General features: G+C 42.4%; 1 protein-coding gene across 3 annotated transcripts in view; it reads right to left on the reverse strand.

Moving 5' to 3' along the window:
- FERMT2 (FERM domain containing kindlin 2) overlaps positions 1-21,508 on the reverse strand; it is an 89,651-nt gene that overhangs the window by 65,855 nt on the left and 2,288 nt on the right. For all 3 annotated transcript variants that reach the window (XM_083612814.1, XM_083612813.1, XM_083612815.1), the window contains exon 3: positions 3,243-3,476. In XM_083612814.1, the coding sequence (XP_083468940.1) occupies positions 3,243-3,476 (234 nt within the window). The remainder of the gene's footprint in view (positions 1-3,242; positions 3,477-21,508) is intronic.

A 21,508-nucleotide genomic window follows, 5' to 3' on the forward strand; every position in this document is an offset into this window, starting at 1 on the left:
TTAAGAACATCAGAAGATCCTGCTGGATCAGGCTCACCAGCAGGAAACCAAAAACCCACAAGTCAGTCATGAGCACAGCAACGTTCTCCCCACTTGTGTTCTACACCAACTGGCCTCAACTAGCTGGACCTTTGGTCTGATCCAGTGAGCCTCTTCTTATGACGTTTTCTTATGTGTGCATGCTCATGTGTGTTATGAATCAGATTTCATATTATATTATTAACATCTGTTGTAAACTGCCTTATCATTCCAGTTAAAGGCAGGGTATAAATCTTTTAAATTAAACTTGTAATATTTATATTCACCAATATTCATAATAATTTAAACACACACACACCATCCAATAAAAGAGACAAATCAAATCAACAAAGATGTCACCAAAACCAGCACAACAAAAAAGAACAAAGGCAAGCAACATTAAAGAGCTAAGGCAGCTTTAGCTTGAACTCTTTGAGTCAAAAAGATTTGAACTTGGACAACAAGTTGGGCAGCTTTGATCTATGGGAAAAAATGGCCTTTTGATAGCCATTTTTCTTATAAACACAGCATCCTCATAATCTGCCTTTAGTGTCAGTACATCTTATGACCAGCTCCCAATCTTCCAGTACCTTCAAATAAGGGGATTTTTTTCAGTCTAAAATGCAAAGGATACAGGCAGTGCTTTTTTTCTTAAAAAAAAAAGTTTAGGGGTACTCTCATTTTGACTCAAGAAAACCACAATTTTATAGTTCAAATCGGGCAGGGTTCAAACTAAAACAGTGGTAGTTAACACAGTGTCCTCCAGATGTTGTTGGACTTCCAACAGCCCCAGCCAGCATGGCGGGAACCACAATGACTACTATTAGTTTAGGGAAAGGTGCCCTATCGATTCACTTTCGATTTCTATAATTGTTGTTGGCAACCGTCTGTACTGAGACAATGGAGTGCACCTCCAGAGGTGAAGTCAAACCACTGTGTTAACAGCACCAAAGTGTGTATGGATGACCTGCGCTGCCCAGACATCAAAACCCCACGCTCAGCCTTGATGATGTGGTCCAAAGCAAAGCAGAGCAATATGTTTGGCACCAACTTGGCTTATGGACTCCACTCGGGATTATCTACCTTAGCTTTTTTCTTCTTCCGAAGATAACAGCAAGCCACTGTAGGTTTAGGATCAGAGTTGACCTTCTCCTCGATGGGCTGCCTTCTCAGGCTGTTAAGCCCCATGTGCCCTCCACTTCCCTCTACAGCATGTACAGAAGCCGCCTTCTTGACCATTGATCCCACTATTGGCCTCATCCGCCAGAGCCTGTCTTCGCATACAGGAGAAGTCCCTAACTCACTGAGGGTTTGAGACCCATTGGCTACCCTCACCTGGTTTAGCTGGCCAGCAGTTTCCCAGTGACAGCCCACTGACAGCTTCTTGGAGCCACAGGTGAGAGCGGAGTGCAGGGTGGGGACCAACGGTGGACAAATCATCACCACCATAGAATCATAGAATTGGAAGGGACCCTGAGGATCATCTAGTCCAACCCCAGCAATGCAGGACTATGCAGCTATTTCATACAGAGATCGAACCTGCAATTTTGGCATTATCACCATCATGCTCTAACCAACCCTGTCCATCTGCCTGGGTTGCCACAGTCACTCTACAAACTACCCCAGAAGGAGTACAACATGTACCACTCTCCTAATGCCACATACACATAATTATGTGCTTAATATAACACCGTTCCATGTTACAGAGAATCCCAGAATGGTAGCACTGGAAGGGATCGCCAATGGGTCATCTAATCCAACCCCCTGCGATGCAGGAATCACCGCTGAATAATCCCTGACAGCTGGCCATCCAACCTCTGTTTAAAAACCTCCAATGAAGGCAAGTCCATTCTGGAATGTACTATTATCATCTATTAACATAAAACTATTAGCATGTTTTATGTCTTTCAAAGAACTTACAGCAACTTTTATACTCCAAATCATGGAATATTTTTTGTAAGGCACCTTTCTAAAAAAGAATGGTCTTCTACCCCATCCCTGCGATCTTTCTAGACAAAGCCTAATGCAACTCTCTTGTGAGAAAGGTCTAGGAATGGCCACAGAGAAGGCCCTGTTCCTTGTGGAGGCTGATTTAGCCTCTACACAGGAGTTTTCCTCAAGCCTCTGCCATTCCATTTAAGCTCCTCCAACTCCTTGAAAACTAAGGCGCCAACTGAGCTCCAGCCGATGGGAGATATCATCCACAAGTATATCAAAACCATTTAAACAAAACAAGAAACCAGACGTGTTTGCCAGATTTCAATGGGATGCTGACAGGATGAACATTCCTTTACCAAGCCAATGAAAAATCCACATATTAAGCCACAATTTCAAGGACACAAACCCCCAATAAACTCTATTTTAAATTGTATAACAATCTCCAAGTGTCTGGGGCTGTACCATAAGGAAGCCAAGAGGAAGAAGAATGTCTGGAGAGCATGGAACTGTTCGCCTGCCACAATGTTCCTTCATTGTACAAGTTGCATAGGGGAAATAACACTGCTTTCCCCTTCTTTAGTGTCTTTGAACCAGCAGTACCCATGACATCAGTCCGCTCCACTATCTCAGATATTTGTAGGATCCTGATGCACCACGTGTCTCCACATGTACCTGCCCTCACAACCAAGATCCTCAAGGATTCCTGTTCCAGGTTCATATGTTTGCCAGGGGGCTACCCTGGGAGAAGCCCTTCTTAGTGGAACTGCTCTGTGGAATAGTCTCTCAAGGGAGCCTCACCTGGTGCCTACCTGGTTAAAGGCAAGGAGTTTTAAAATATATATATCTGACCTTGGCTGGATTTGTTGTTTTTGTGCTGCTCCCAATGATTTTATTTCTTTTCTTTGCTATATTTCTGCATGGTTTTAATTTGTATGTTTTAAATGTGTTGTATGCTGCTCTGGGAATTTTATTAATCTGTGTGGTATAAATTCCTCAAGTAGTAAATATATTTGTGCATAACTGACAGATTCCTACTGTCTGACTGGCATTTCACTAGTTCCACCACCCAAAAGCTTTTCTTTCCTATTTTCACAAGGGCCATGTGCAATAATAAACCCTTAGGAAGTTGAAGAATCAGTCCAGAGGAAGCAGGCTAATCTGCATTTGCTAGAAAGCTGATGCTTCAGATAACTATCGCATTACGGAACAGGTATCAAGAACGACTGCCGCAAGCTGCTTGACACATGAAGAGGCAACATTTGGCTCCATAACCAGCAGATACTCACTGAAGGTCTTGCAGATGTCAGACACAGCTTTGAAGACTCGATCAGAAAAGTTCACTTTCACCTTCACGTACTTCATGTTGGGGAGCTGAAGTCGGAGGAGTTTGTGCTGAGGAGTAAACTGTAGTTTGGCGTCTGCCTGTATTCCATACTTATCCAAGGTCCAGTGAGTTTTAAGGAGCCATGTTCTCTTCTTTTCCCACCACAGGGCGTGGTCGGACCAATCTTTCTTGACGTCTAGGACACCAAAGATAAAAAGATTAGGAAACAAACAGAAAAATCAAGTGAATTCAGTCTATACAGGTTACTGAAATATTTCTTTGGCTACAGAGTCATAAGCTGTTACTTCTACAGAGTGATAATTAAATGGTACTGATTTTTATTTTTTAGGACAGTTATTCTTCAAACAGCTTGAAGTTATATAAATGCTAATATACTATTTGGAAGCTGCATTACTGAACATTTACTCTTAAGGGGGCTAAGCAGCAGATAAGGGCAAACGAGGTAATAGTTTCAGCTCATGCAATGATAATACTATTTGGTCATGTACACAAGACCCAGAGAAGAAAACCAGTATCGGGTCCAGACACAAGAATTCAGTTTCCTTCAGCCCAGAAAACAATTATATGAAGCAAAACTTCATCCCCCTGCTCCCCTCCAGAAGTACTTATTAGAATGCAATAAATATTCTGAATATATTTGTGCAGGTCTATTTATATGCAAAGGTAAGGTGGCGCTTGCCAATGCATTTTTCCACCTCGAAGAATAGCTTACGTTAGATAATTGGCTGTAAAAAAGGTGAGTCTTTGCAAAAGAGCCGTTCAAAAGGAAGTGAGGTTGGCACATCAAAGCCTTTATCAGCCTTATCAGGTTCATGTTTCAAGATTCATTTATTACAGAATAAAGGTAACTTGTTCCAAAGTAATTCTGCACATTTTAACATAGAAAGTTGCATAACTTATTTCCAAACTGTTGTGGTGTGAATCTAACCTAGTCTGGGTTTGGCCAGAGCCTGGCTACAACCCCAAATACACCACTTTGAGTTCCATGATGGAACAGAGGTTATCAATAGCACGTTGCCAACCCAAATTCTTACAATAATCTACTCTGCCAGATTAAAAACAGGTTGGGTGGAATTTAGTGTAGTGATATAATTGTTCCATCAATGCACGCTTTTCTGTTTGCCAGAAAAAAATGAACACCCCACTCCCCACAAACACTGTTCTAGGGTTTCTCCAGATTCTCTTCCCTCTCCCTTTCAGTGAGCAGTGAGGACAAGATGGGGTGGGAACCGCCATTGGTTGATGTACCTGCATGTGCTTCCACTAATAAGACTCATTAGTTGACTCCTAGCCATTGATCCGAACAACCCAATCACAAAACTAAATATAGATGTGTGACGATGTAAATTCATTTTACGCAACTGCTCACAGCCTGCCAATAGGATCTGTCCTCCTTATTTAAGGGGTCTAACATTTGATCTCTTATTTAAGAACCATTGTTGATGAATGACAGTTTCCTAAGGGCACTACAGAGCACAGCTGAGCTATGTGAGGGAACTACCAGGGAACTGGCTAGTAATGGTAGCATTCTAAGGGCAGCGCTGGGTGTATAGCACAATTCCACGTTGGGAACATAATCCAACGTCCTGAAAATCTCAGCTTTCATTAGGATAAAAAGTTTCTATTCATGATGGCTGCTTGAAAATGTGTGGGAGCATTTGATGAAAGCTGGCCAAACAGGATTTCTAGTGGTTGTTGCCTTCCGAGGCTTCTTGCTTCTGCCTTAGTTAACAAAACTGGAATTATGGCAAAGGATGAAAACCGCCCCTACAACCCACAGAACCTTTCTTTGCCCAATGCAGATTTTGAATTACTTTTCAACGAGTTTTAACCAAGCGCGTGCAACCCTGGCTCAGAGCTATTTAATGGCTTAGGACAGTGGTTTTCAACCTGTGTGCTGTGGCACCCTGGGGTGCCTTGAAGGATAGTTGTGGTGCCGCAGGCGACACTGGCCTCTGTCCCTCTTTCCTTCCCTCCCTCCTCTGATGCCCTCGCACGTCTCTGCCTCCCAAAGGCTTGCATACCTGTTTGTTGCAGCAGCCCTGGCTACAAGTTCCGCAGGCGAATGGTGCCTCTGGGTCTGACCAGGGGGCGCTCCCCAGGGCCCTGCTGGCCAGTGTGAGGAGACGCCTCTCTTTGGGGTGGGGGTGGGGCAGCTCAGAGGCCTGGAGGGAGCAGCTGCCGCTGCCCAGAGGACTCCCAAGGAGTGGGGAGAGGAGAGGAGGCTGAGGGGGCACCCTATAAGGGAGGGTGTTCAAAAAAGGGGGAGAGGCTGCCAGCTCTGCAAGCAAGGGGTGACCTAACTGGGCTCCTGAGCCCCACAGGAATGCCGCAGAAAAAAACGTAGAGCCGTGGACTCAAAAAGGTTGAAAACCTCTGGCTTAGGAACATCAGAATCCTCTGCAAACTTACAAGTAAGAAGTGCTCTGTGATAAGAGAGGAAGGGCTTATCAACACACAGAACAAGAAACTGTTTAAAGGGACACAGTGAAGGCGTTGCACCACCACAGCAGCTAAATTAAGGGTCATAAGAAATATAAAGCACTAAAGATTCTACTTCCTAACAAGAAAACATTTTCAGAATTATTGAGAAACACATGATCTTTCTGAAAAGCTTAACTTGGGCAGAGAGGAAAAGGGAAGGCACAGTTGGTTCTAAAGACATCAAAGCACTGACATCATAAAAACAACAAATTCTTTAAAGAGAAAGAGAAGCAAGTTCTGTTGGTGCAATATAGCTGGACATCAGGAGTGGCAGCCAGGATACTCTACCATCAAATTAAACAAAACCAAATATAGAAAAGCATGCAGCTTGCAACGAGGCTTGGCTGCTCTCAGAGAATTCTGTCAAATGACTATGATGAACTGTGGGCCAAACTTCTGCTTCTCTGAAAAACACTGAGGGTGGAGGAATGGTCTTGGCACTGAAATAAGCTTTCTGCATAACCAGCACTTCTGCTGCTTCAGGTTTAGATGTATGTGGCAGATTCCAGATTGCCGTCCTCAAGAGCAGTTTGATCTAAAACAAATACAAACTTCTAAATTCACCATTTCCAAGCATTCTATGATAATTGTTTCCAAGACTATTGGTATACAATGGCCCACGTACAGACGTAACAGACATTGGGCTGGAACGTATCTTACAGTAAGCCACAGTAGGAAGGAAACCATTGCTTACTGTAAGTGAGCTGAATGCTGGTTCATACTTCTCAAATGTATACTACACTTCACTCTGTCTTGTCCATTGCTGGGAGAAACAAACCACAAGACTTGACCTAGCTTTACGTGAGGCCAACATTCCTAGTTTGTCCCAAATGGAAAACAAGTACTGTACTAAGCCTTGGCTTCTACTAATCAGCTTGCATGGAGATAAACAAACCATGAATGTTGGCTCACATGTAATTCCAAGCCAAGCTTCATGGTTTGTTTCCCCCAGTTCCAGCTCAAGATAGTGTAGACTTCCATATCTAGGAGTTTTCATGCATTAGCTTTTCCAATACCCAACTGCAATACAGAACGCCCCCGTTTCTGTACCCATGGGCAACCGAATTTCAACCCAAAAGAAAACAACAGTCTCCAACACTCATAAGCTCCCTTTAAGTTCTGCTACTTAAAAACCATTAATGCCATGGTTCCATTTAAAAGTGCAAGCAATCTTTATAAACTTTTCTTTAAGCCAGAACACTGCAAATTTTCAGTGGGAAAATGGAACTGGAAAGTCTCAACTGGATGGCTAAATGAGGCATCTGAATGCCTTATTTTAAGGCATTGAAGAGCACAGAACCAACTTCAACTGTTGCATAGTGGCAGAGGCTGGTTCATGAACCAGAAAGTCTATAGTTATAACCTTGCCTTTGGAATGAGTTCATTAGATGGCCATAAACAAACCTCTCATCCTTCCATTTGCAATATGGGGCTAATACTGACATACCTTACAAGGCCAAATACTCTAATACACACCAAACATAATTTATTGCATTAGAATGCCTAGTTTTTGTTCGCTGGGTTTTTATTTTAAGAGGCATTTGACACACAAAGCAGTATGGGTGCATTTCCAGACCATAATAACAGATGCTAACTATGTCTTTAGGAATGCAAGTAGCAGCCCCAGTCATTCCATTCTATGATATCCAGCCACCCATCCAACAAAACATTGCTGATTTACATTTCATTCTACTCTCTCCAAAGCTCATAGCTTGATCACAAGTAGTCATGCTGACTCAAATGAAGTTAGGAGAAAATGTTCCAAGTAGAGATACTTGAAGGAGACACACATTCCTTAAGAGAAAATGTTATCAGCACAGCAAATGGAAGAGTCATAAATAGGAGACACACGAGATAAGAATTAACTTTGGATTTTTTTTTAAGAGTTCAGAATGCTTGTACTTGGGTCCTGAAAATGGGTGGTTTGGAGAATACGAAATTTAGCAGGGCAGACACACAATCGCAATACTCCAGGTCAGGGTGGTCCAACACATGGCCTATGGGCCACATGTGACTTGCGAGGCCTTTTTTGGTGGCCCTTGACAACAATGTCAATAATTAGAATATACAGCAGTAGAAGTTGTTGGAGAAAGCCCGTATAAGTTAAGCACTCCACTTCTCACCCCCCCCCCCTTATGATACTTGTCTTGGTGCCTAGCTCTCAATTTACTTGCAGCCAAGGCAAATTTTGCAACCAGTGCAGTAATAAAGCCTGCCAGTGTTCCGAATTCCCTGGGCTCTAGGAGCATGTCCAATTACGGCCAAGTGAATAAGTCTTGTTCCCAGGACTGGCGACTGACATCTCCACCATTTGGCCGGTGTGCAGCTGCGTTTTCTGCTGCCATGCATGCCCCCACATGCCCCAGTACCAAGATGCTGGTGAACGACAGCGTGCTGGCCGATCTGTGAAGATTTCTTGCCAGTTTTATTCTAGATCGTTTTATTTGATGTTTTAATGTGTTGTAAACTGTGTTGAGATTTTTCTTTAAAATATAAAGCAGTATAGAAATGAACAACAACCCTCTCAGTGGGGAGGAGACTGGCAACTAGACAGTCTGTTGTGGCAACTGTAATCTAGGCTTAAGGTGCCATTTGGTGATTAGTTTATATATCTGTGTTTCTCATACTGAAGCATGTGTCCTGGAGGTTGCTCATCTCCTCAGCCCCCGCTGCTGCTTTGCTGCCAACGGCACCCACAGTCTACCTTGTGGCGGTTCACACACTGCCTATTTCAGTCAAAGCCTTGGTTGCCTGCCTCAGTGGCAGCTACGGTATCTGATGCAGCGGAACGCGGGGTCTCCGGCATTGGCAGACAAACTTGGAGGGAAGGGAAGGAACAAAAAAACATGGAGGGATTTTCCACACGAGGGAGGGAAAAGCAAGGTGGGTCTCTCTCTTCAGTGAATTGGTGCGCCTGCTGAATGCACTTCTCAGCAAAGACAAGGAGCCAACAGAATGCAGTGTGTGAGCTCCTTCTCTGTGGACAGGACTCGCTTGCCAGTCCAGAGCTATCATGTTTTCTCTCAAAGGCTTCGGAGGCACAAGACTCCCTGGAATCCCCACCCTGTGAACTTGGCAGCCTCCACCCCTCTGTGTGGGGTTATTTCTCAGGTGGTAAGGGAAAGGAGTTATTGGTGTGCCTAAGCAGCCCACTTTCATATGCCATCGGAAAGAAGTTGTTCCAGGGCTGAACCCTGAGATGGTTTGGGCTTGCCTTAAGCCCCTCTTCCTTCTCCACTGCTTGGTTCCTTCTCCACTCAAGGAGGTGTAGAGCTACTGTGGGTACAGTCTGTCCTGTCTATGCGCACACATTATGATGGCACAGCTGCCCTCTCAGCCCTTTACCCCAGAGTGGGGGGGGGTGTTCTGTAAAGACCGCTCTGATCAGCCCCTTCCATCTGCCACTAATAGATAACAGAGCAGGGCTTGCTCTCTTTCCCCTACCACAGTACAGAAGGGAAGGGAAGGAAAGAGAAAATGAAATGAAATGCAAGCAGTGTAGGAGTAAAATGCAAGCAGCTGTAGTAGCTTGGGGTTCGGGATAGCATGGAACAGACATTACTTTGTATGTCATGCTATTTTAGGATATTAAATCTATTAATCGTGCACTTAATATAAATATATTTAATTAAATATAATTATTACCTATATCGCGAACACTTAAATTTACGATATGGAAATTTAATTCAGTGTGTGGCATGCAGGTTCTGTGTCAAAGTACTCTTGCAGCCCGCTTGGTCTGAGAGGTTGGACTGCCCTGCTCCAGTTGATGCTGGGACTCCCAGCTCCCAATATCCTGACTATTGGCCATGCTGGTTGAGATTGACGAGAGCCGAGAGCCCAACAATATGTGGAAAGTCACTAGTTCCACACCCCACTACATTTTTCATCTTCTATTTTGGAAGAGAATGTTGGTGGTATTGTTTATTTGTAGTCACTCGGCATTAATTTGGTTAATTAATTAATTTGTGTAATCTCACTGTATACAAGTTGTACAAGTGACAATAAAGTATTTCAATTAAGCAGCATCTTAAACTACTGCAGTAGAAATAAGCACAGAATTTCCCCCCTCATTTGGTGAAGAGCATATTTAAAAACGGAGAACTATATGCTAATGTTCTTGCATAGTCTTAACTGCGCTACCTTTCAGCCTTCTTCCCCAGCCCCGTATGATCCTCTCTCAGAGGCAGAGAAATACAGATAGGTACAGTGGAACCTCGGTTCCTGAACACCTCTGTCATTGTACATTTCAGTTCTCGAATGCGGAAAACCTGGAAGTTTCTGTTTTCGAACATTTTTTGGAACCCGAACATGCGACGCAGCTTCTGCTGACTGCAAGAAGCTCTTGCAACCAATGGGAAGCTGTGCCGAATGGACTTCCAGAATGGATTTCGTTTGAGAACTGAGGTACCATTGTATTTGTACGTATTTTAGAGTAAATGGGGATACATTCAGACAAACTTGAAGAACAGTTGCCCTGAAAATCGTATGCTGCCATTTCTGGAGGCATTAAAAGTTATTATAAGAGATTTGACTGGGAGGTTACCCAAAGCTTCCCCCACCCCACCCGCTAACCCTCTCATCATAGTAACTTGTGTCTGGAGTCATCATCAAGAGGCCCTGGGATTTGGGAATGGAACGTCAATGTGGCTCAGCCCCCTTCCCTTCAGTGGCTCAGACTCAAGAGACCTTGAGTGCTCCTGGATGACTGCCACAAAAGCTTTCTACACAGTGACACAAGGTTGAGGACTCCTCTAACAGGTCTGATGCAGCCACTGTCATTCATGCCTTTGCAACAAACCTATTTGATGCTTGTTCCACAGCTTTTGAATTCTTCCTTTCTTTGCCTCTATGAATGCCCAACAATCTTCCAGAGGACAATTTGAAACTTTTGTTCAACAAGCATTTGGAAGTCAGATTAGATCATTTTTAAGATAATAAACACAATTTCCCAACATTGCTTTTCTAATATTTTATGTGGCAATTTTATTTCTATACTATTGTTACCTGTAGTGAGTATAGAGAAGATTATGTTGGAGGAACTGGACACAGAGGAAAGGGTTGATTTCATTCATGTCATGGGCACAAATTACCCCATGTATGAGAGGTGCAAGGTCAGCCAAGCCAGCTGCAAAGGTCCTGTGCCTTCTATATAAATGATTAAGGCACAGTCAGTGAGTCTGTCCTTGAGTTGGAGTCTGCGTTACACCTGGAAGCTGGAGCAACAGAGCTACTTTCTACTTGTATCTATCTGAATCAATATCAATATCTGCAAAGCCTACAAGCTATATGTATAGATCATTTTCCAGAACTGTATTACTGAAGCCTAATCTTCCACAGCAGTAAACTATTTCAGACTTTGCTTCTGCATGGTGACTGGAGTTGAGGGCAACTTCAGCTATGTGGGTATCTCGCCTCAGATTCCCAACAGATTATATAAATCAAATAACTAAGAATTTACTTTATTAATGGTCATCACGGACTCATTTCCCCCTAATAATACTGATGTAGAAATCCCTCAATTCACTTTTCAACAGTCGCTGAAAGGAAGGCCAGACAGTTTTTCACGGTAAACAACACCCTTTTCACTTGACCAGATACTGTTCCCCAGGGCCAGTTCATAGCTCAGAATTGCCAAAAGTCACCAAGGGAGTGGGCTGTATAGTTTTTGTGCAATGGGCCCAAAAGATGCTGCTGGCAGCATCCGCCCTCAAGGTCCCTCAAACCAAGCCAGAAACATGCAAACTGCTTAGCAACCCTGCTTTAGAAACTGTTCTATAAACCACAACAAATTACAATTAAATTAGCCTTTTAAAAAATATAGGCACAGTTCCCTAGAAAGTTATGGATAAATAACTGTGGAACTCTGGAACTCTGGAAATAGAAACAACAAAGTCACAGTCTTAAGAGGAAGCTACTGATTTGGGCTGGGTCTAAACTACAACCCAACTGTTTCCTGCCTGCGGTATAACAAAACCAGTACTTTAGGATTGCTAAGAAGACTGCAATCTTTCAGACCAAACCAGTTCTCAGTGCTGTTTCTGTCTTCTTATAAGGAAACATATAAGATTATTCTGTTCTATGCATATAGTTAATTTGAAGGGAGCAAGATAAACTGTTCTCTTCTCTTGGAAGTAAACAAAACTAAATGAACTGATAACAAGAGACAGCAGATATCTATAGGAATTCCCTCTAATAGTTTTGGCAGCAGAAAGGGCTAGGAAAAGAGCAAACTATTTGTCATACGACTCCTGCAATTTAAAAATATTGTTTAAATCCTAATTCTATGACCCCTGCCTGAGTATTTCCTTTAAACTTGTAGCCCCTGAATGACTAATTCAGTTATAAATGTTTCCTGTTACTATTTATTTAATTGTAAAAAAATTGTCCCATTTTGAAAACCAAGGTTATAGTAACAGAATGTACATTTTAAATGACATAATGAACTATTTAAGGCAAAATGAATATTTTCTAACAGCTTGTACAGAACCTTGGTTATCAAACGCCTTGTGACTTGAACCTTTTGGCTCCCGAAAGCCGCAAACCCAGAAGTAAGTGTTCCAATTTGTCAACATTTTTTGGAAGTCGAACATCAGATGCGGCTTCTGATTGACTGAAGGAAGCTCCTGCAGCCGATTGGAAGCTGCATTTTGGCTTTCGAAAGTTGAACAGACTTCCAGAATGGATTCCGTTTGAGTACCAAGGTACAACTGTACTACGTGGGCAAGGTTCACCTAACCAATCCTATCAGCGGAAGCTGTGCAGAAGATCTTCCATTTGCACAACACGCAGCTACGGTAATGGCTCACCTCTCCAAAAAGTTATGGGAGAATGTGATACTAACAACCAATACAGTGATACCTCGGGTTAAGAACTTAAATCGTTCTCGAGGTCCATTCTTAACCTGAAACTATTCTTAACCTGAGGTACCACTTTAGCTAATGGGGCCTCCTACTGCTGCCGCGCCACCGGAGTACAATTTCTGTTCTCATCCTGAAACAAAGTTCTTAACCCGAGGTACTATTTCTGGGTTGGTGGAGTCTGCAACCTGAAGCGTATGTAACCCGAGATACCACTGTACCAAGATGAAGGTCTACCAGATGTGCGTGTTGGGCACACTGCTTTATGGTAGAGACACGTGGGCAACTTAACCTGGCCAGGAGTGATGCCTCAATACCTTCCACATGCGCTGTATCAGGAAGATTTGGGGCACCACATGGCAAGACAAGAGTGCTCTCAAACAAAGATGTGCTCTCCCAAGTCCACATTCCCAGGATGTTCACACTCCTGTCTCAGCGACATCTACGCTGGCTTGTCATGTACAACAGAAGGGAAGATGGCAGGATCTCCAAGGACATGCTCTACAGGGGGCTGACATCAGGCCCCAGGTTCCTTGGCAGACCAACTCTTGTGTTACAAAGACGTCTGCAAACATGACATAAAGGCTAGCAGCATTAACCCCACCATGTGGGAATCCCTTGCAGATGACCATAGTGCCTGGAGACAGACTGTCAGGTTGTATATCCATAACAGTGATCAGAAGAGGAATGACTGCTGGGAGGAGTGCAGAAAGAAATGTCATGCTACACCTGCAGCAGCACAACTGAACGCCTTCATCTGCCCCAGCTGCAACGAAACATGCCTCTCCCGTATTTAGTCTCTACAGCCACAGCAGAAGGTGCTGTAACTCTACAACAGTTTGACTTCACCCCAACGGTGCACTCTTCCACTATGTCCTGAGACAGAAGGATGCCAACCAATCTTTGGCAAGACTCTCTTAATCTAATCTACCACGAAGGATTGTGTGTGGACAGGATATAAGATGTAAATATATACATCCAACACTTTTTAATAAAAACCCATGCAGTAAGTATCAATGACATACTAATAAAGTCAATGTTCTGGGTATCAAAATACTTATAAATATTAATGGACTGAAGATAGAAACAGCCAAGAGCCAGAGAAGAGCTCTTGAGTATATTATGCTGTTGAAATTGGCATTCAGATCCAATTTGCAGCATTTGGACCATTCACTGGTCTGATCCAAAGAAGCTGTTCCTATCTCCTAAACAAATCTATAGCAGTTAAACCAAAGCCATCTGTTGGCAGTTGGGGGAAGCTGTGAGCATTGACAAGTCTCAATATTACCATCCTGCCTTCTAACACCCGAAATCAAACAGCACGTTTTTGACCAGTTATTTAAAAGTGACCTTTCGGGGGGGGGGGAATCCATTTCACTACAGGCACTGCATAGCAAATGCTTTATGCTCAAGGGCAAGTCAACAGCTAGATATTGTGCTTTGCGGCAAATCCTGCCAACTGAGTAAGGAGAGTGCCAAAGCTTGTGTGTCACTTCCTCTTCGGAAAGGACGCTGATGCTTAGCACAGAGTCATTTGCCTTATTTAAAGCCTGCTTGCTATCATGTCCCCATTTGTTCCTGCTCCTTTGACAAACCAGATTCACATGCCTGTGACTTCCTAAGAAGAGGGGTTTTCCTTCAAGAGGATGCTTACATCAGAGCAGACACATTAAATCACAAGTCTAAAGAACCATGCCAGCAAGCAGCTGACAAACCAAGGAATCTGAAACTCAATTTAGCTCAGGCATTGAAGGGCACATTTTTGTCCACCTAAAATAGAAAAGACTAATTAGTAATAAAATTCTAATCATACACACAGTAAGCTGCAGGAAGAACACTATACTAGTGTAATGCATCCTTTTCTAACCTGGTGCCCTCCATATATTTTAAACTACAGTGTAATGTTTTGGGAGCTGAAGTCCAATCTGGAAGGCAGCAGGCTGGTGAAGGCTAGCTTAGAGCAAGCAAAGAGATTTAATAAAACCTCTGTTAAATAGCAAGAAGTGCCAGACTCTTAGTCACATCAACAGCACAATCCTATGCATATTCAGAAGTAAATCTCACCATATTTAGAGAGAGGCTTACTCCTAGGTATGTGCTTTCAAAGTACATTTTCTTTTCTGTTGACTATCAAGCTGGCTTCCCCTCATTCAAAATATTAATCAAGGAGCCCAGTTACATGTAGACACCCCAAGGGGATATCACAGTAGGGGTTTCTGTTTCAGTTTCCCAAACTAGAGTCCCCTATTCAACAATGCAAATTGTTTATTTTATACCCAGGGGAGCTTTAAAAGCCTTTTGCAATGCAGAAGGGGTGGAAGAATGGAGGGGAATTTGGGGAAATGTTGAAGAAAACTGCAATTTGCATGCAGATCTCCCTGTAGCCATCTATGGACTTAAGCCAAAAACCCAAATTAAAGAGGGGGGAAAGGTAGGGCTGAGTGATGAAAGGAAGTTATATAAAAGGCAACAGAGAAAACTGAAGACTTATTCATTGAAATTATAACAACTTTAAATGGAAAAACTGCAATACTGACCATTTGGACTGAATTGTTTTTATTTCTGTTGCTTACAGAAGGTTCATTACAGATTCAACTCAATGAATCTGCAAGCATTCCCTCCATTACAGTAAAACCTCAAGCGCGCTCAAAACTGGTAAATCAATAACACTGCATTTTCTTTGTGTTTTATTCATAAACCTTCCTTCTCTCACCAACCCCCACGTTAATGGGAAAGAGAGAAATCCACCACTAAATGAATGCTTGTGCCCTGAATTTACACATTTATTCCTAAGAGAAACACTTGAGCTTGCTATCATCAGATTTCCAGTAACAGAAAGGTACTGAAGGAACAGACTATCTATCTGATTTGCAGGGATTAAAAGTTCAACGAAAAACAGCTGAAAAGGTTAAAGATTGAAAAGCTCCACCAAAATAAAAATTTTTAAAAATGTCTAAAACAAGGGATGGAAGAATGACAATGAAGAAAGAAAAGATCATAAACCACAGCTGTCTCCCTTATTCCAAAATAACATCCATGCCCAAGCAGCATATTGGGCTATTTAAACATCACATTTCCATCATTAATTACTTAATCAGAAAATGAAAGTATTCCTGAACCAGCCTGTGGCAAAAGGTAATATTGCACATTATCTGTGCTACCACTGGATTCTATTCATGATTCGAAACGTGCACCAGATAGGACAGCCAATCTTCTATAAATAGCATTGTAACTTAAGTTTGTTCTCCACATTGGTCAGATTCAGAGCAGGAAGTTAGTACAATAGCTGTGTGACAAATCACTAGCAACGCATTGAGAATGCTTCCAGACAGCAGTTTACTGTGAAATAGGTGCTGCTTGTGCATGCAACTTTTTTGCACTGTCCAAATGACATCATCATCAAATGCCGGCCCATATTTTTTACATTTAATCTGGATTTCCAATTACTGTGGGAAAATTGTTAAGTAAAGATAACTAGTTATATGATATCGCTGGTGTGGAAGCTCATTATCAAATTTGGGGGTGGCTGGGTGGTTTTGTCATGTGCAGTGTTCAAAACTCCCATTGTTCTAGGCAGGGAATTGCATTAGCGCGGGCATTTTCTGAGGAAAGGAGGGACCTTTTTCTGCCTCCCCACTTCCAGCCACTCTCTGAAGACTGGAGAAGAGACCCTCTTAAGAATATTAGAGGGGTGGGCAGGGGAAGGACTAGACCATGTGAAAAATGAACATAATATTTTAGCTGCAGTACATTCATTTTCAGCTTTGTATTCTTGTTACGGAAAAAGCGCACCTACATTCCGTTGTTGCACCCATAACCTAGGTTTAAGGTGCCATTTAGCTCCTAGCTTTCATATCTCAGTTTCTAACACTGGTCGTGTGCATGGTGATTTTTTCAATGGTAGTCTCTATTGCCATACTGCTATTTCCACTTGGCTCCAGACCTGAACAAAACCTAACTACAGGTTAGGTTGAAATTGGAATTTCCATCGAGTTTGGAGGAGCTATTCCAGGAATAGACAACCTAAGGCCCATGGGCCACAAGTGGCCCACAGGGGTTGTTTAACTGGCCCATGAGCAGCCCCCGAATCGAGCGGCCCACTCAGCAAGTCCCCATGAGCTGCACTAAACCTATTTATTTTAGATCTTGTTGATTTATGTGGAAATTGTTCAGGTTCATTGTGTATTTTTTAATGTTTTATTTCTTCTTTATGACTACTTTTATAGCTGTATAGTTACATATTTTTAATGTTGCAAGCTGCCTTGAGAATGGTTTGAACTGTGGAAAGGCGGCATACAAATAAAATTATGTATGTATGTATGCTGATGGAACAGGGAATTAGAGAACAGGAGCAAGGGAAATGATTCTTCTCTTTCATCTACACTGTTCTTGGTCCCACCTCTCCAGTTTCCTAATCCCAGAAGCAAATTGTATTTCATCAACAGGATTACTGGGTAAGGATAGGCTTATTCTTGCTCATCAACACCACATCCTTCCAGTCTCAAAACAAATATCCCTCTGCACAAGGACTCCTTCTCCATGGCTAATGTCACAGACCCTGAACTGAGGAAAATGGCAAGTGTGTTTCACACACAGAGCTACAGTACAAGCAGAAAGAGTCCTTGAACCCATCAGTTAAGCAATTCAAGTGATTCTCTAAGGCTTACCAGTTACACAGGGTGCCACAGTTGTAGCAACTACAACAGCATTTGCTAAAGTGATCTCTGTTAAGTTTTGTAGTGGCCGGTTACTTATGCAATTAACAGTTTCATTGAAAGCAAAGAGCAGCAATCAAAGATACCTTAGTTTACCATGTAGCTTAAATAACCAAAGCAGACAGCCACATACGAAAGCCCACACAATATATCACAAAATTAAAGCAGCATTGCTAGTCATGTAAAGGATTTGTCTTGGTATCCCCGTTTCTATGACAACAACGGAGGCCCATGTCTTCCACCCATTTGCAGGAACCCTGTGGCATTTCCCCATATCTTTTAAAATAAGTGATGGGGAGCCTAAGGGCCATATTCCCTTGTGTCTAACCTTTCAGGGGCCATATGACAACAAAGTTGTACACATCCATTAATGTACTCGCACCCACACCTTCATTCACTCACATGTGAATTGGGCTTGAAAAACACATTTCAGTTCCCTCCCCCCAAGTCTAAATGCCAGAGAGTGGCAGTCTTCATGGAGACAGCAGTTGAGGAGAGGAGCATTAACCCTTCCCTTCCCAGGTGCAACATGCACAAAGCTAACTCTGCACACAACACATTCATTCACAAAAAATAGGCTGAAAACAGCTTTCCATTGGCAGCTAGGGAAGCTGCTTTTCAAGCCTAGATGCCACATGGGGAGGGTTCAAGAGGGGAGAGCGAGTCACAGAGAGGAATAAGCCTTTCCTGTCCAGTTAAAACCCCCTCCACAAATGCCAATGGCAATGGGAGTCTGTTTTCCAGCCTAACTGCTACTGGGGGCGGGGAGGAGGGAAGTTGAATGAGGAAGCACCACAGGCTACATCTGTAGCAGTTTCTGACCCTCATCTTAAAGGATGGACCGTACAGTGGTACCTCGGGTTAAGTACTTAATCCGTTCCGTTCTGGAGGTCTGTTCTTAACCTGAGACTGTTCTTAACCTGAAGCACCACTTTAGCTAATGGGGCCTCCCACTGCTGCCGCGCCGCCGGAGCACGATTTCTGTTCTCATCCTGAAGCAAAGTTCTTAACCCGAGGTACTATTTCTGGGTTAGCAGAGTCTGTAACCTGAAGCGTATGTAACCCGAGGTACCACTGTTTTATACATATAACTTGGCATCTTCTTACGGTCAGTAACCTGAAACATACTCAGTGGGATTTGAAGCATGCTTAGGATTGCAGTGCAAAATTGTTATATGCAACAGGTGAACAATGAGAGAGAACACGGGAAACTGCCTAATACAGAGTCAGACCATTGTTCCATCTAGCTCAGTCCCACCTGATTGGCAGTGGCATCCCAGGATTTCAGAAAGGATCTCTCCCAGTCCTACCTGGAGATGACTGGGACTGAATATGAGAACTTCTGCATTCAAAGCATGTGCTCTACCCCTGAACCATCCCACAAAACAAACATTAATTTGCAGTGAATTAATTAGGAATATAGAAAGTAGCCTTATAACGAGTCAGGCCATTGGACCATCCATTTAAATACAGCCCACACCAGTAGTTCCCAAATATTTCACCTTGGTTGGCCACTTAATAATTTTTTTCTGGCTGTTTTTAACAATTGAACTGCACTGTGCTAGATGCTGTATTATTTAAATTGTATATATTGCTTATTTCTTATAAAATTGTATTTTATTGTACTACAGTTCAATTACCATAGAATTCCAAGTGGAATACAATAGAGTACAATCAGTAAGAAATAAAAACAAGAAGAATACAATTAAAATGTATATATGAATATTATATCTGACTAAGTTCACGGGCCACAGTGTGGGAACCCCTGGTCTTCACAGACTGGCGTTGATACTCCCAGCCCTACCTGAGTTGCCAGGGATGGAATCTGGGACCTTCTGCAAGGAAAGCCACTGAGCTACAGCTACAGAAGTGACCACTACAAATTTATTGTCATTCTGATTAGAGACTTATCCTCCACAAACAGATGTTCTTCTGCTAAATGGAAGCAATCAGAAAGCTGCATTGTTTACAGAGTTAATGAGAAGATGCATACAAAGTACTTCTATTCCAAACACATTGCTAGCCCAAGATTTTTCAGAACAAACAGGATGGACAACGCTGCAAATATAACGTTTTTTCATAGTTTCTGTTTACAGTCATTATCTTTTAAAGGCCAGTTTAAAGAAATGTAGTTCTATTTTTTAAAAAAACACAGCTGCCACAACCATCCCAAGTTTCAGAACTGTTTTTACTTGTATGGTCCTGTTAGCTTTTAACTTGATAGATATGACAACCTGGCCTACATCCAAGGTCAAAGGTATTGTAAAAAAGTTTCCACTATTTTCATCTGGCTTGTAGAGGGGACTTTGACCCCAGCACGATCTCCTTCATGATCTACACATTATCAAAACAGCAAGCTTACACAACCTGCTTCTGGAGCTTTATAAAGCCCACTGCAAAAGAGATTCACGCATGATCCTCATTATGAGACATTTACACAGAACCGTAAGAGGTAGAATGAGGATGGCCTCCCAAAATATATGTTTGAACTTCAAGTAAGCTTTTATCCTGTGGAGAGCAATTAAACTCATCCCACAGAGCATCTTAAAAACTTGCTGTCTCCACTGAATTCCATCCTATACTTTGAGCAAATTATACACATGTGGACAATTCTCACCAACGACACGCAAAGCCAATAGAAGGCCTGACTTATTCATTATGTAAGAGACTGTGGTGCTTCTTCGCTTAATATTTGAAGAGGCTGAACAACTTTAAGTGCTGAGGCCTGCAATCACCTTGAAACATTCTTTTCATAACCCAAGGACAAAAAAAATATTTCTAAAACTGATTTTCTACAGTCCCACAAGCCATGTCAAGCCCCAGAGTCCTTCACACACACAAACTTCCTTTTGAACCAAGTATTTATATCTGCTTTTCCTTCCTTATTACATCAGTACGAAGTTTTAGTACAGTGCAGGACGACTCTTCCTTTTTAGCTGCACCAGCTATGACTTGTGTACATAACTAGCCAGCAAATCAAGTATTTACATAGCACCAGAAGTGTGCTGCGGAGCTGATAAGGATGTTGTGTTTAAACTAGTATACTATTCAGACTCAAATGCATTATTAAGGAAGGAAAGCCTCAGATTACCAACTGTATAAACCTCAGCATCTTTTACCAGCACAGGAACTTTAGCACTGAACCACAGTGCACTCCACAAAATGCAGAACACATTGATGAAAGCTCACTAGGCATAATGCGCCAAGCAGAAATGTTCTAATGGCAGTACTGTACAACTTGCTGTATAGCAACAGCTACCATGTCTCATTAACAGGTGCCTGACATAGCCTAGGATACTCGCTAACACAGGAGGCTGCATCTAAGCCTAAGCCGTAACACCATACACTTGCCTAAGAGAGGTAGATAGCTGTAATAACACTGCAATGACTCTTTCAGAAAGTCAGAAGTTGGGGGGGGGCGTGTGCAGGAATGAGTATTTTAATAATTGTTTACAACAGTAAACATTGCCCTGCTTAACGATCTTAAAGTTTTTGTAACAACTAGCACAGACCCTCCTTTCCTATCACTTGGTCTAAATTCCTAGAAACTGAACTTAATGAGTCCAAAGAAAAGGAACAGCCACATACAATAGAGCATTCATTAATCTAGAATTTAGAAACCACCTATCATATTTGAGAAACTTCCCCTAATTTGCAGTGAAAACAATGCTAGCCTAGATTCCTTCAGTCACGTGCAGTGAATTTCTGGTATTACATGGGAAGTCTATCCCCCTCTCAGAAGCTCAGGACTTTTGGAGGAGGAAGGGGGGCACACCATCTATGGGTAAATCCTCTATGTGAAGCTTGAACATACAAGCACAGTTTATGCAGTTCTTCTGACTGCAAAAACCAGCCTTTACATTTAAACACATGTATGGTCAAATCAAGATCCTTAGACCAAAGACTCCTTCGTCTCTGCCACATCACTGACCCAGGATGGCACCTTCTACTACTTGTCCTTACATGTCCCTGTAAATACTATCATACTTGTATTTATGTGCATGTATTATACAGAACCCAGCAGCCATTGTACAAACTAGAGAAAGGTATGGTAGCTAACCAGGAGAAGAGTTAAGACTCAGATGTGGCCTGTATTTTGCCTGCTAGAGAATGAGATCCAACATCAAGTTTCTCTAACAAAAAAACTG

This window comes from Podarcis filfolensis (assembly GCF_964270895.1).
Source record: "Podarcis filfolensis genome assembly, chromosome: 1".
Lineage (NCBI taxonomy): Eukaryota > Metazoa > Chordata > Lepidosauria > Squamata > Lacertidae > Podarcis > Podarcis filfolensis.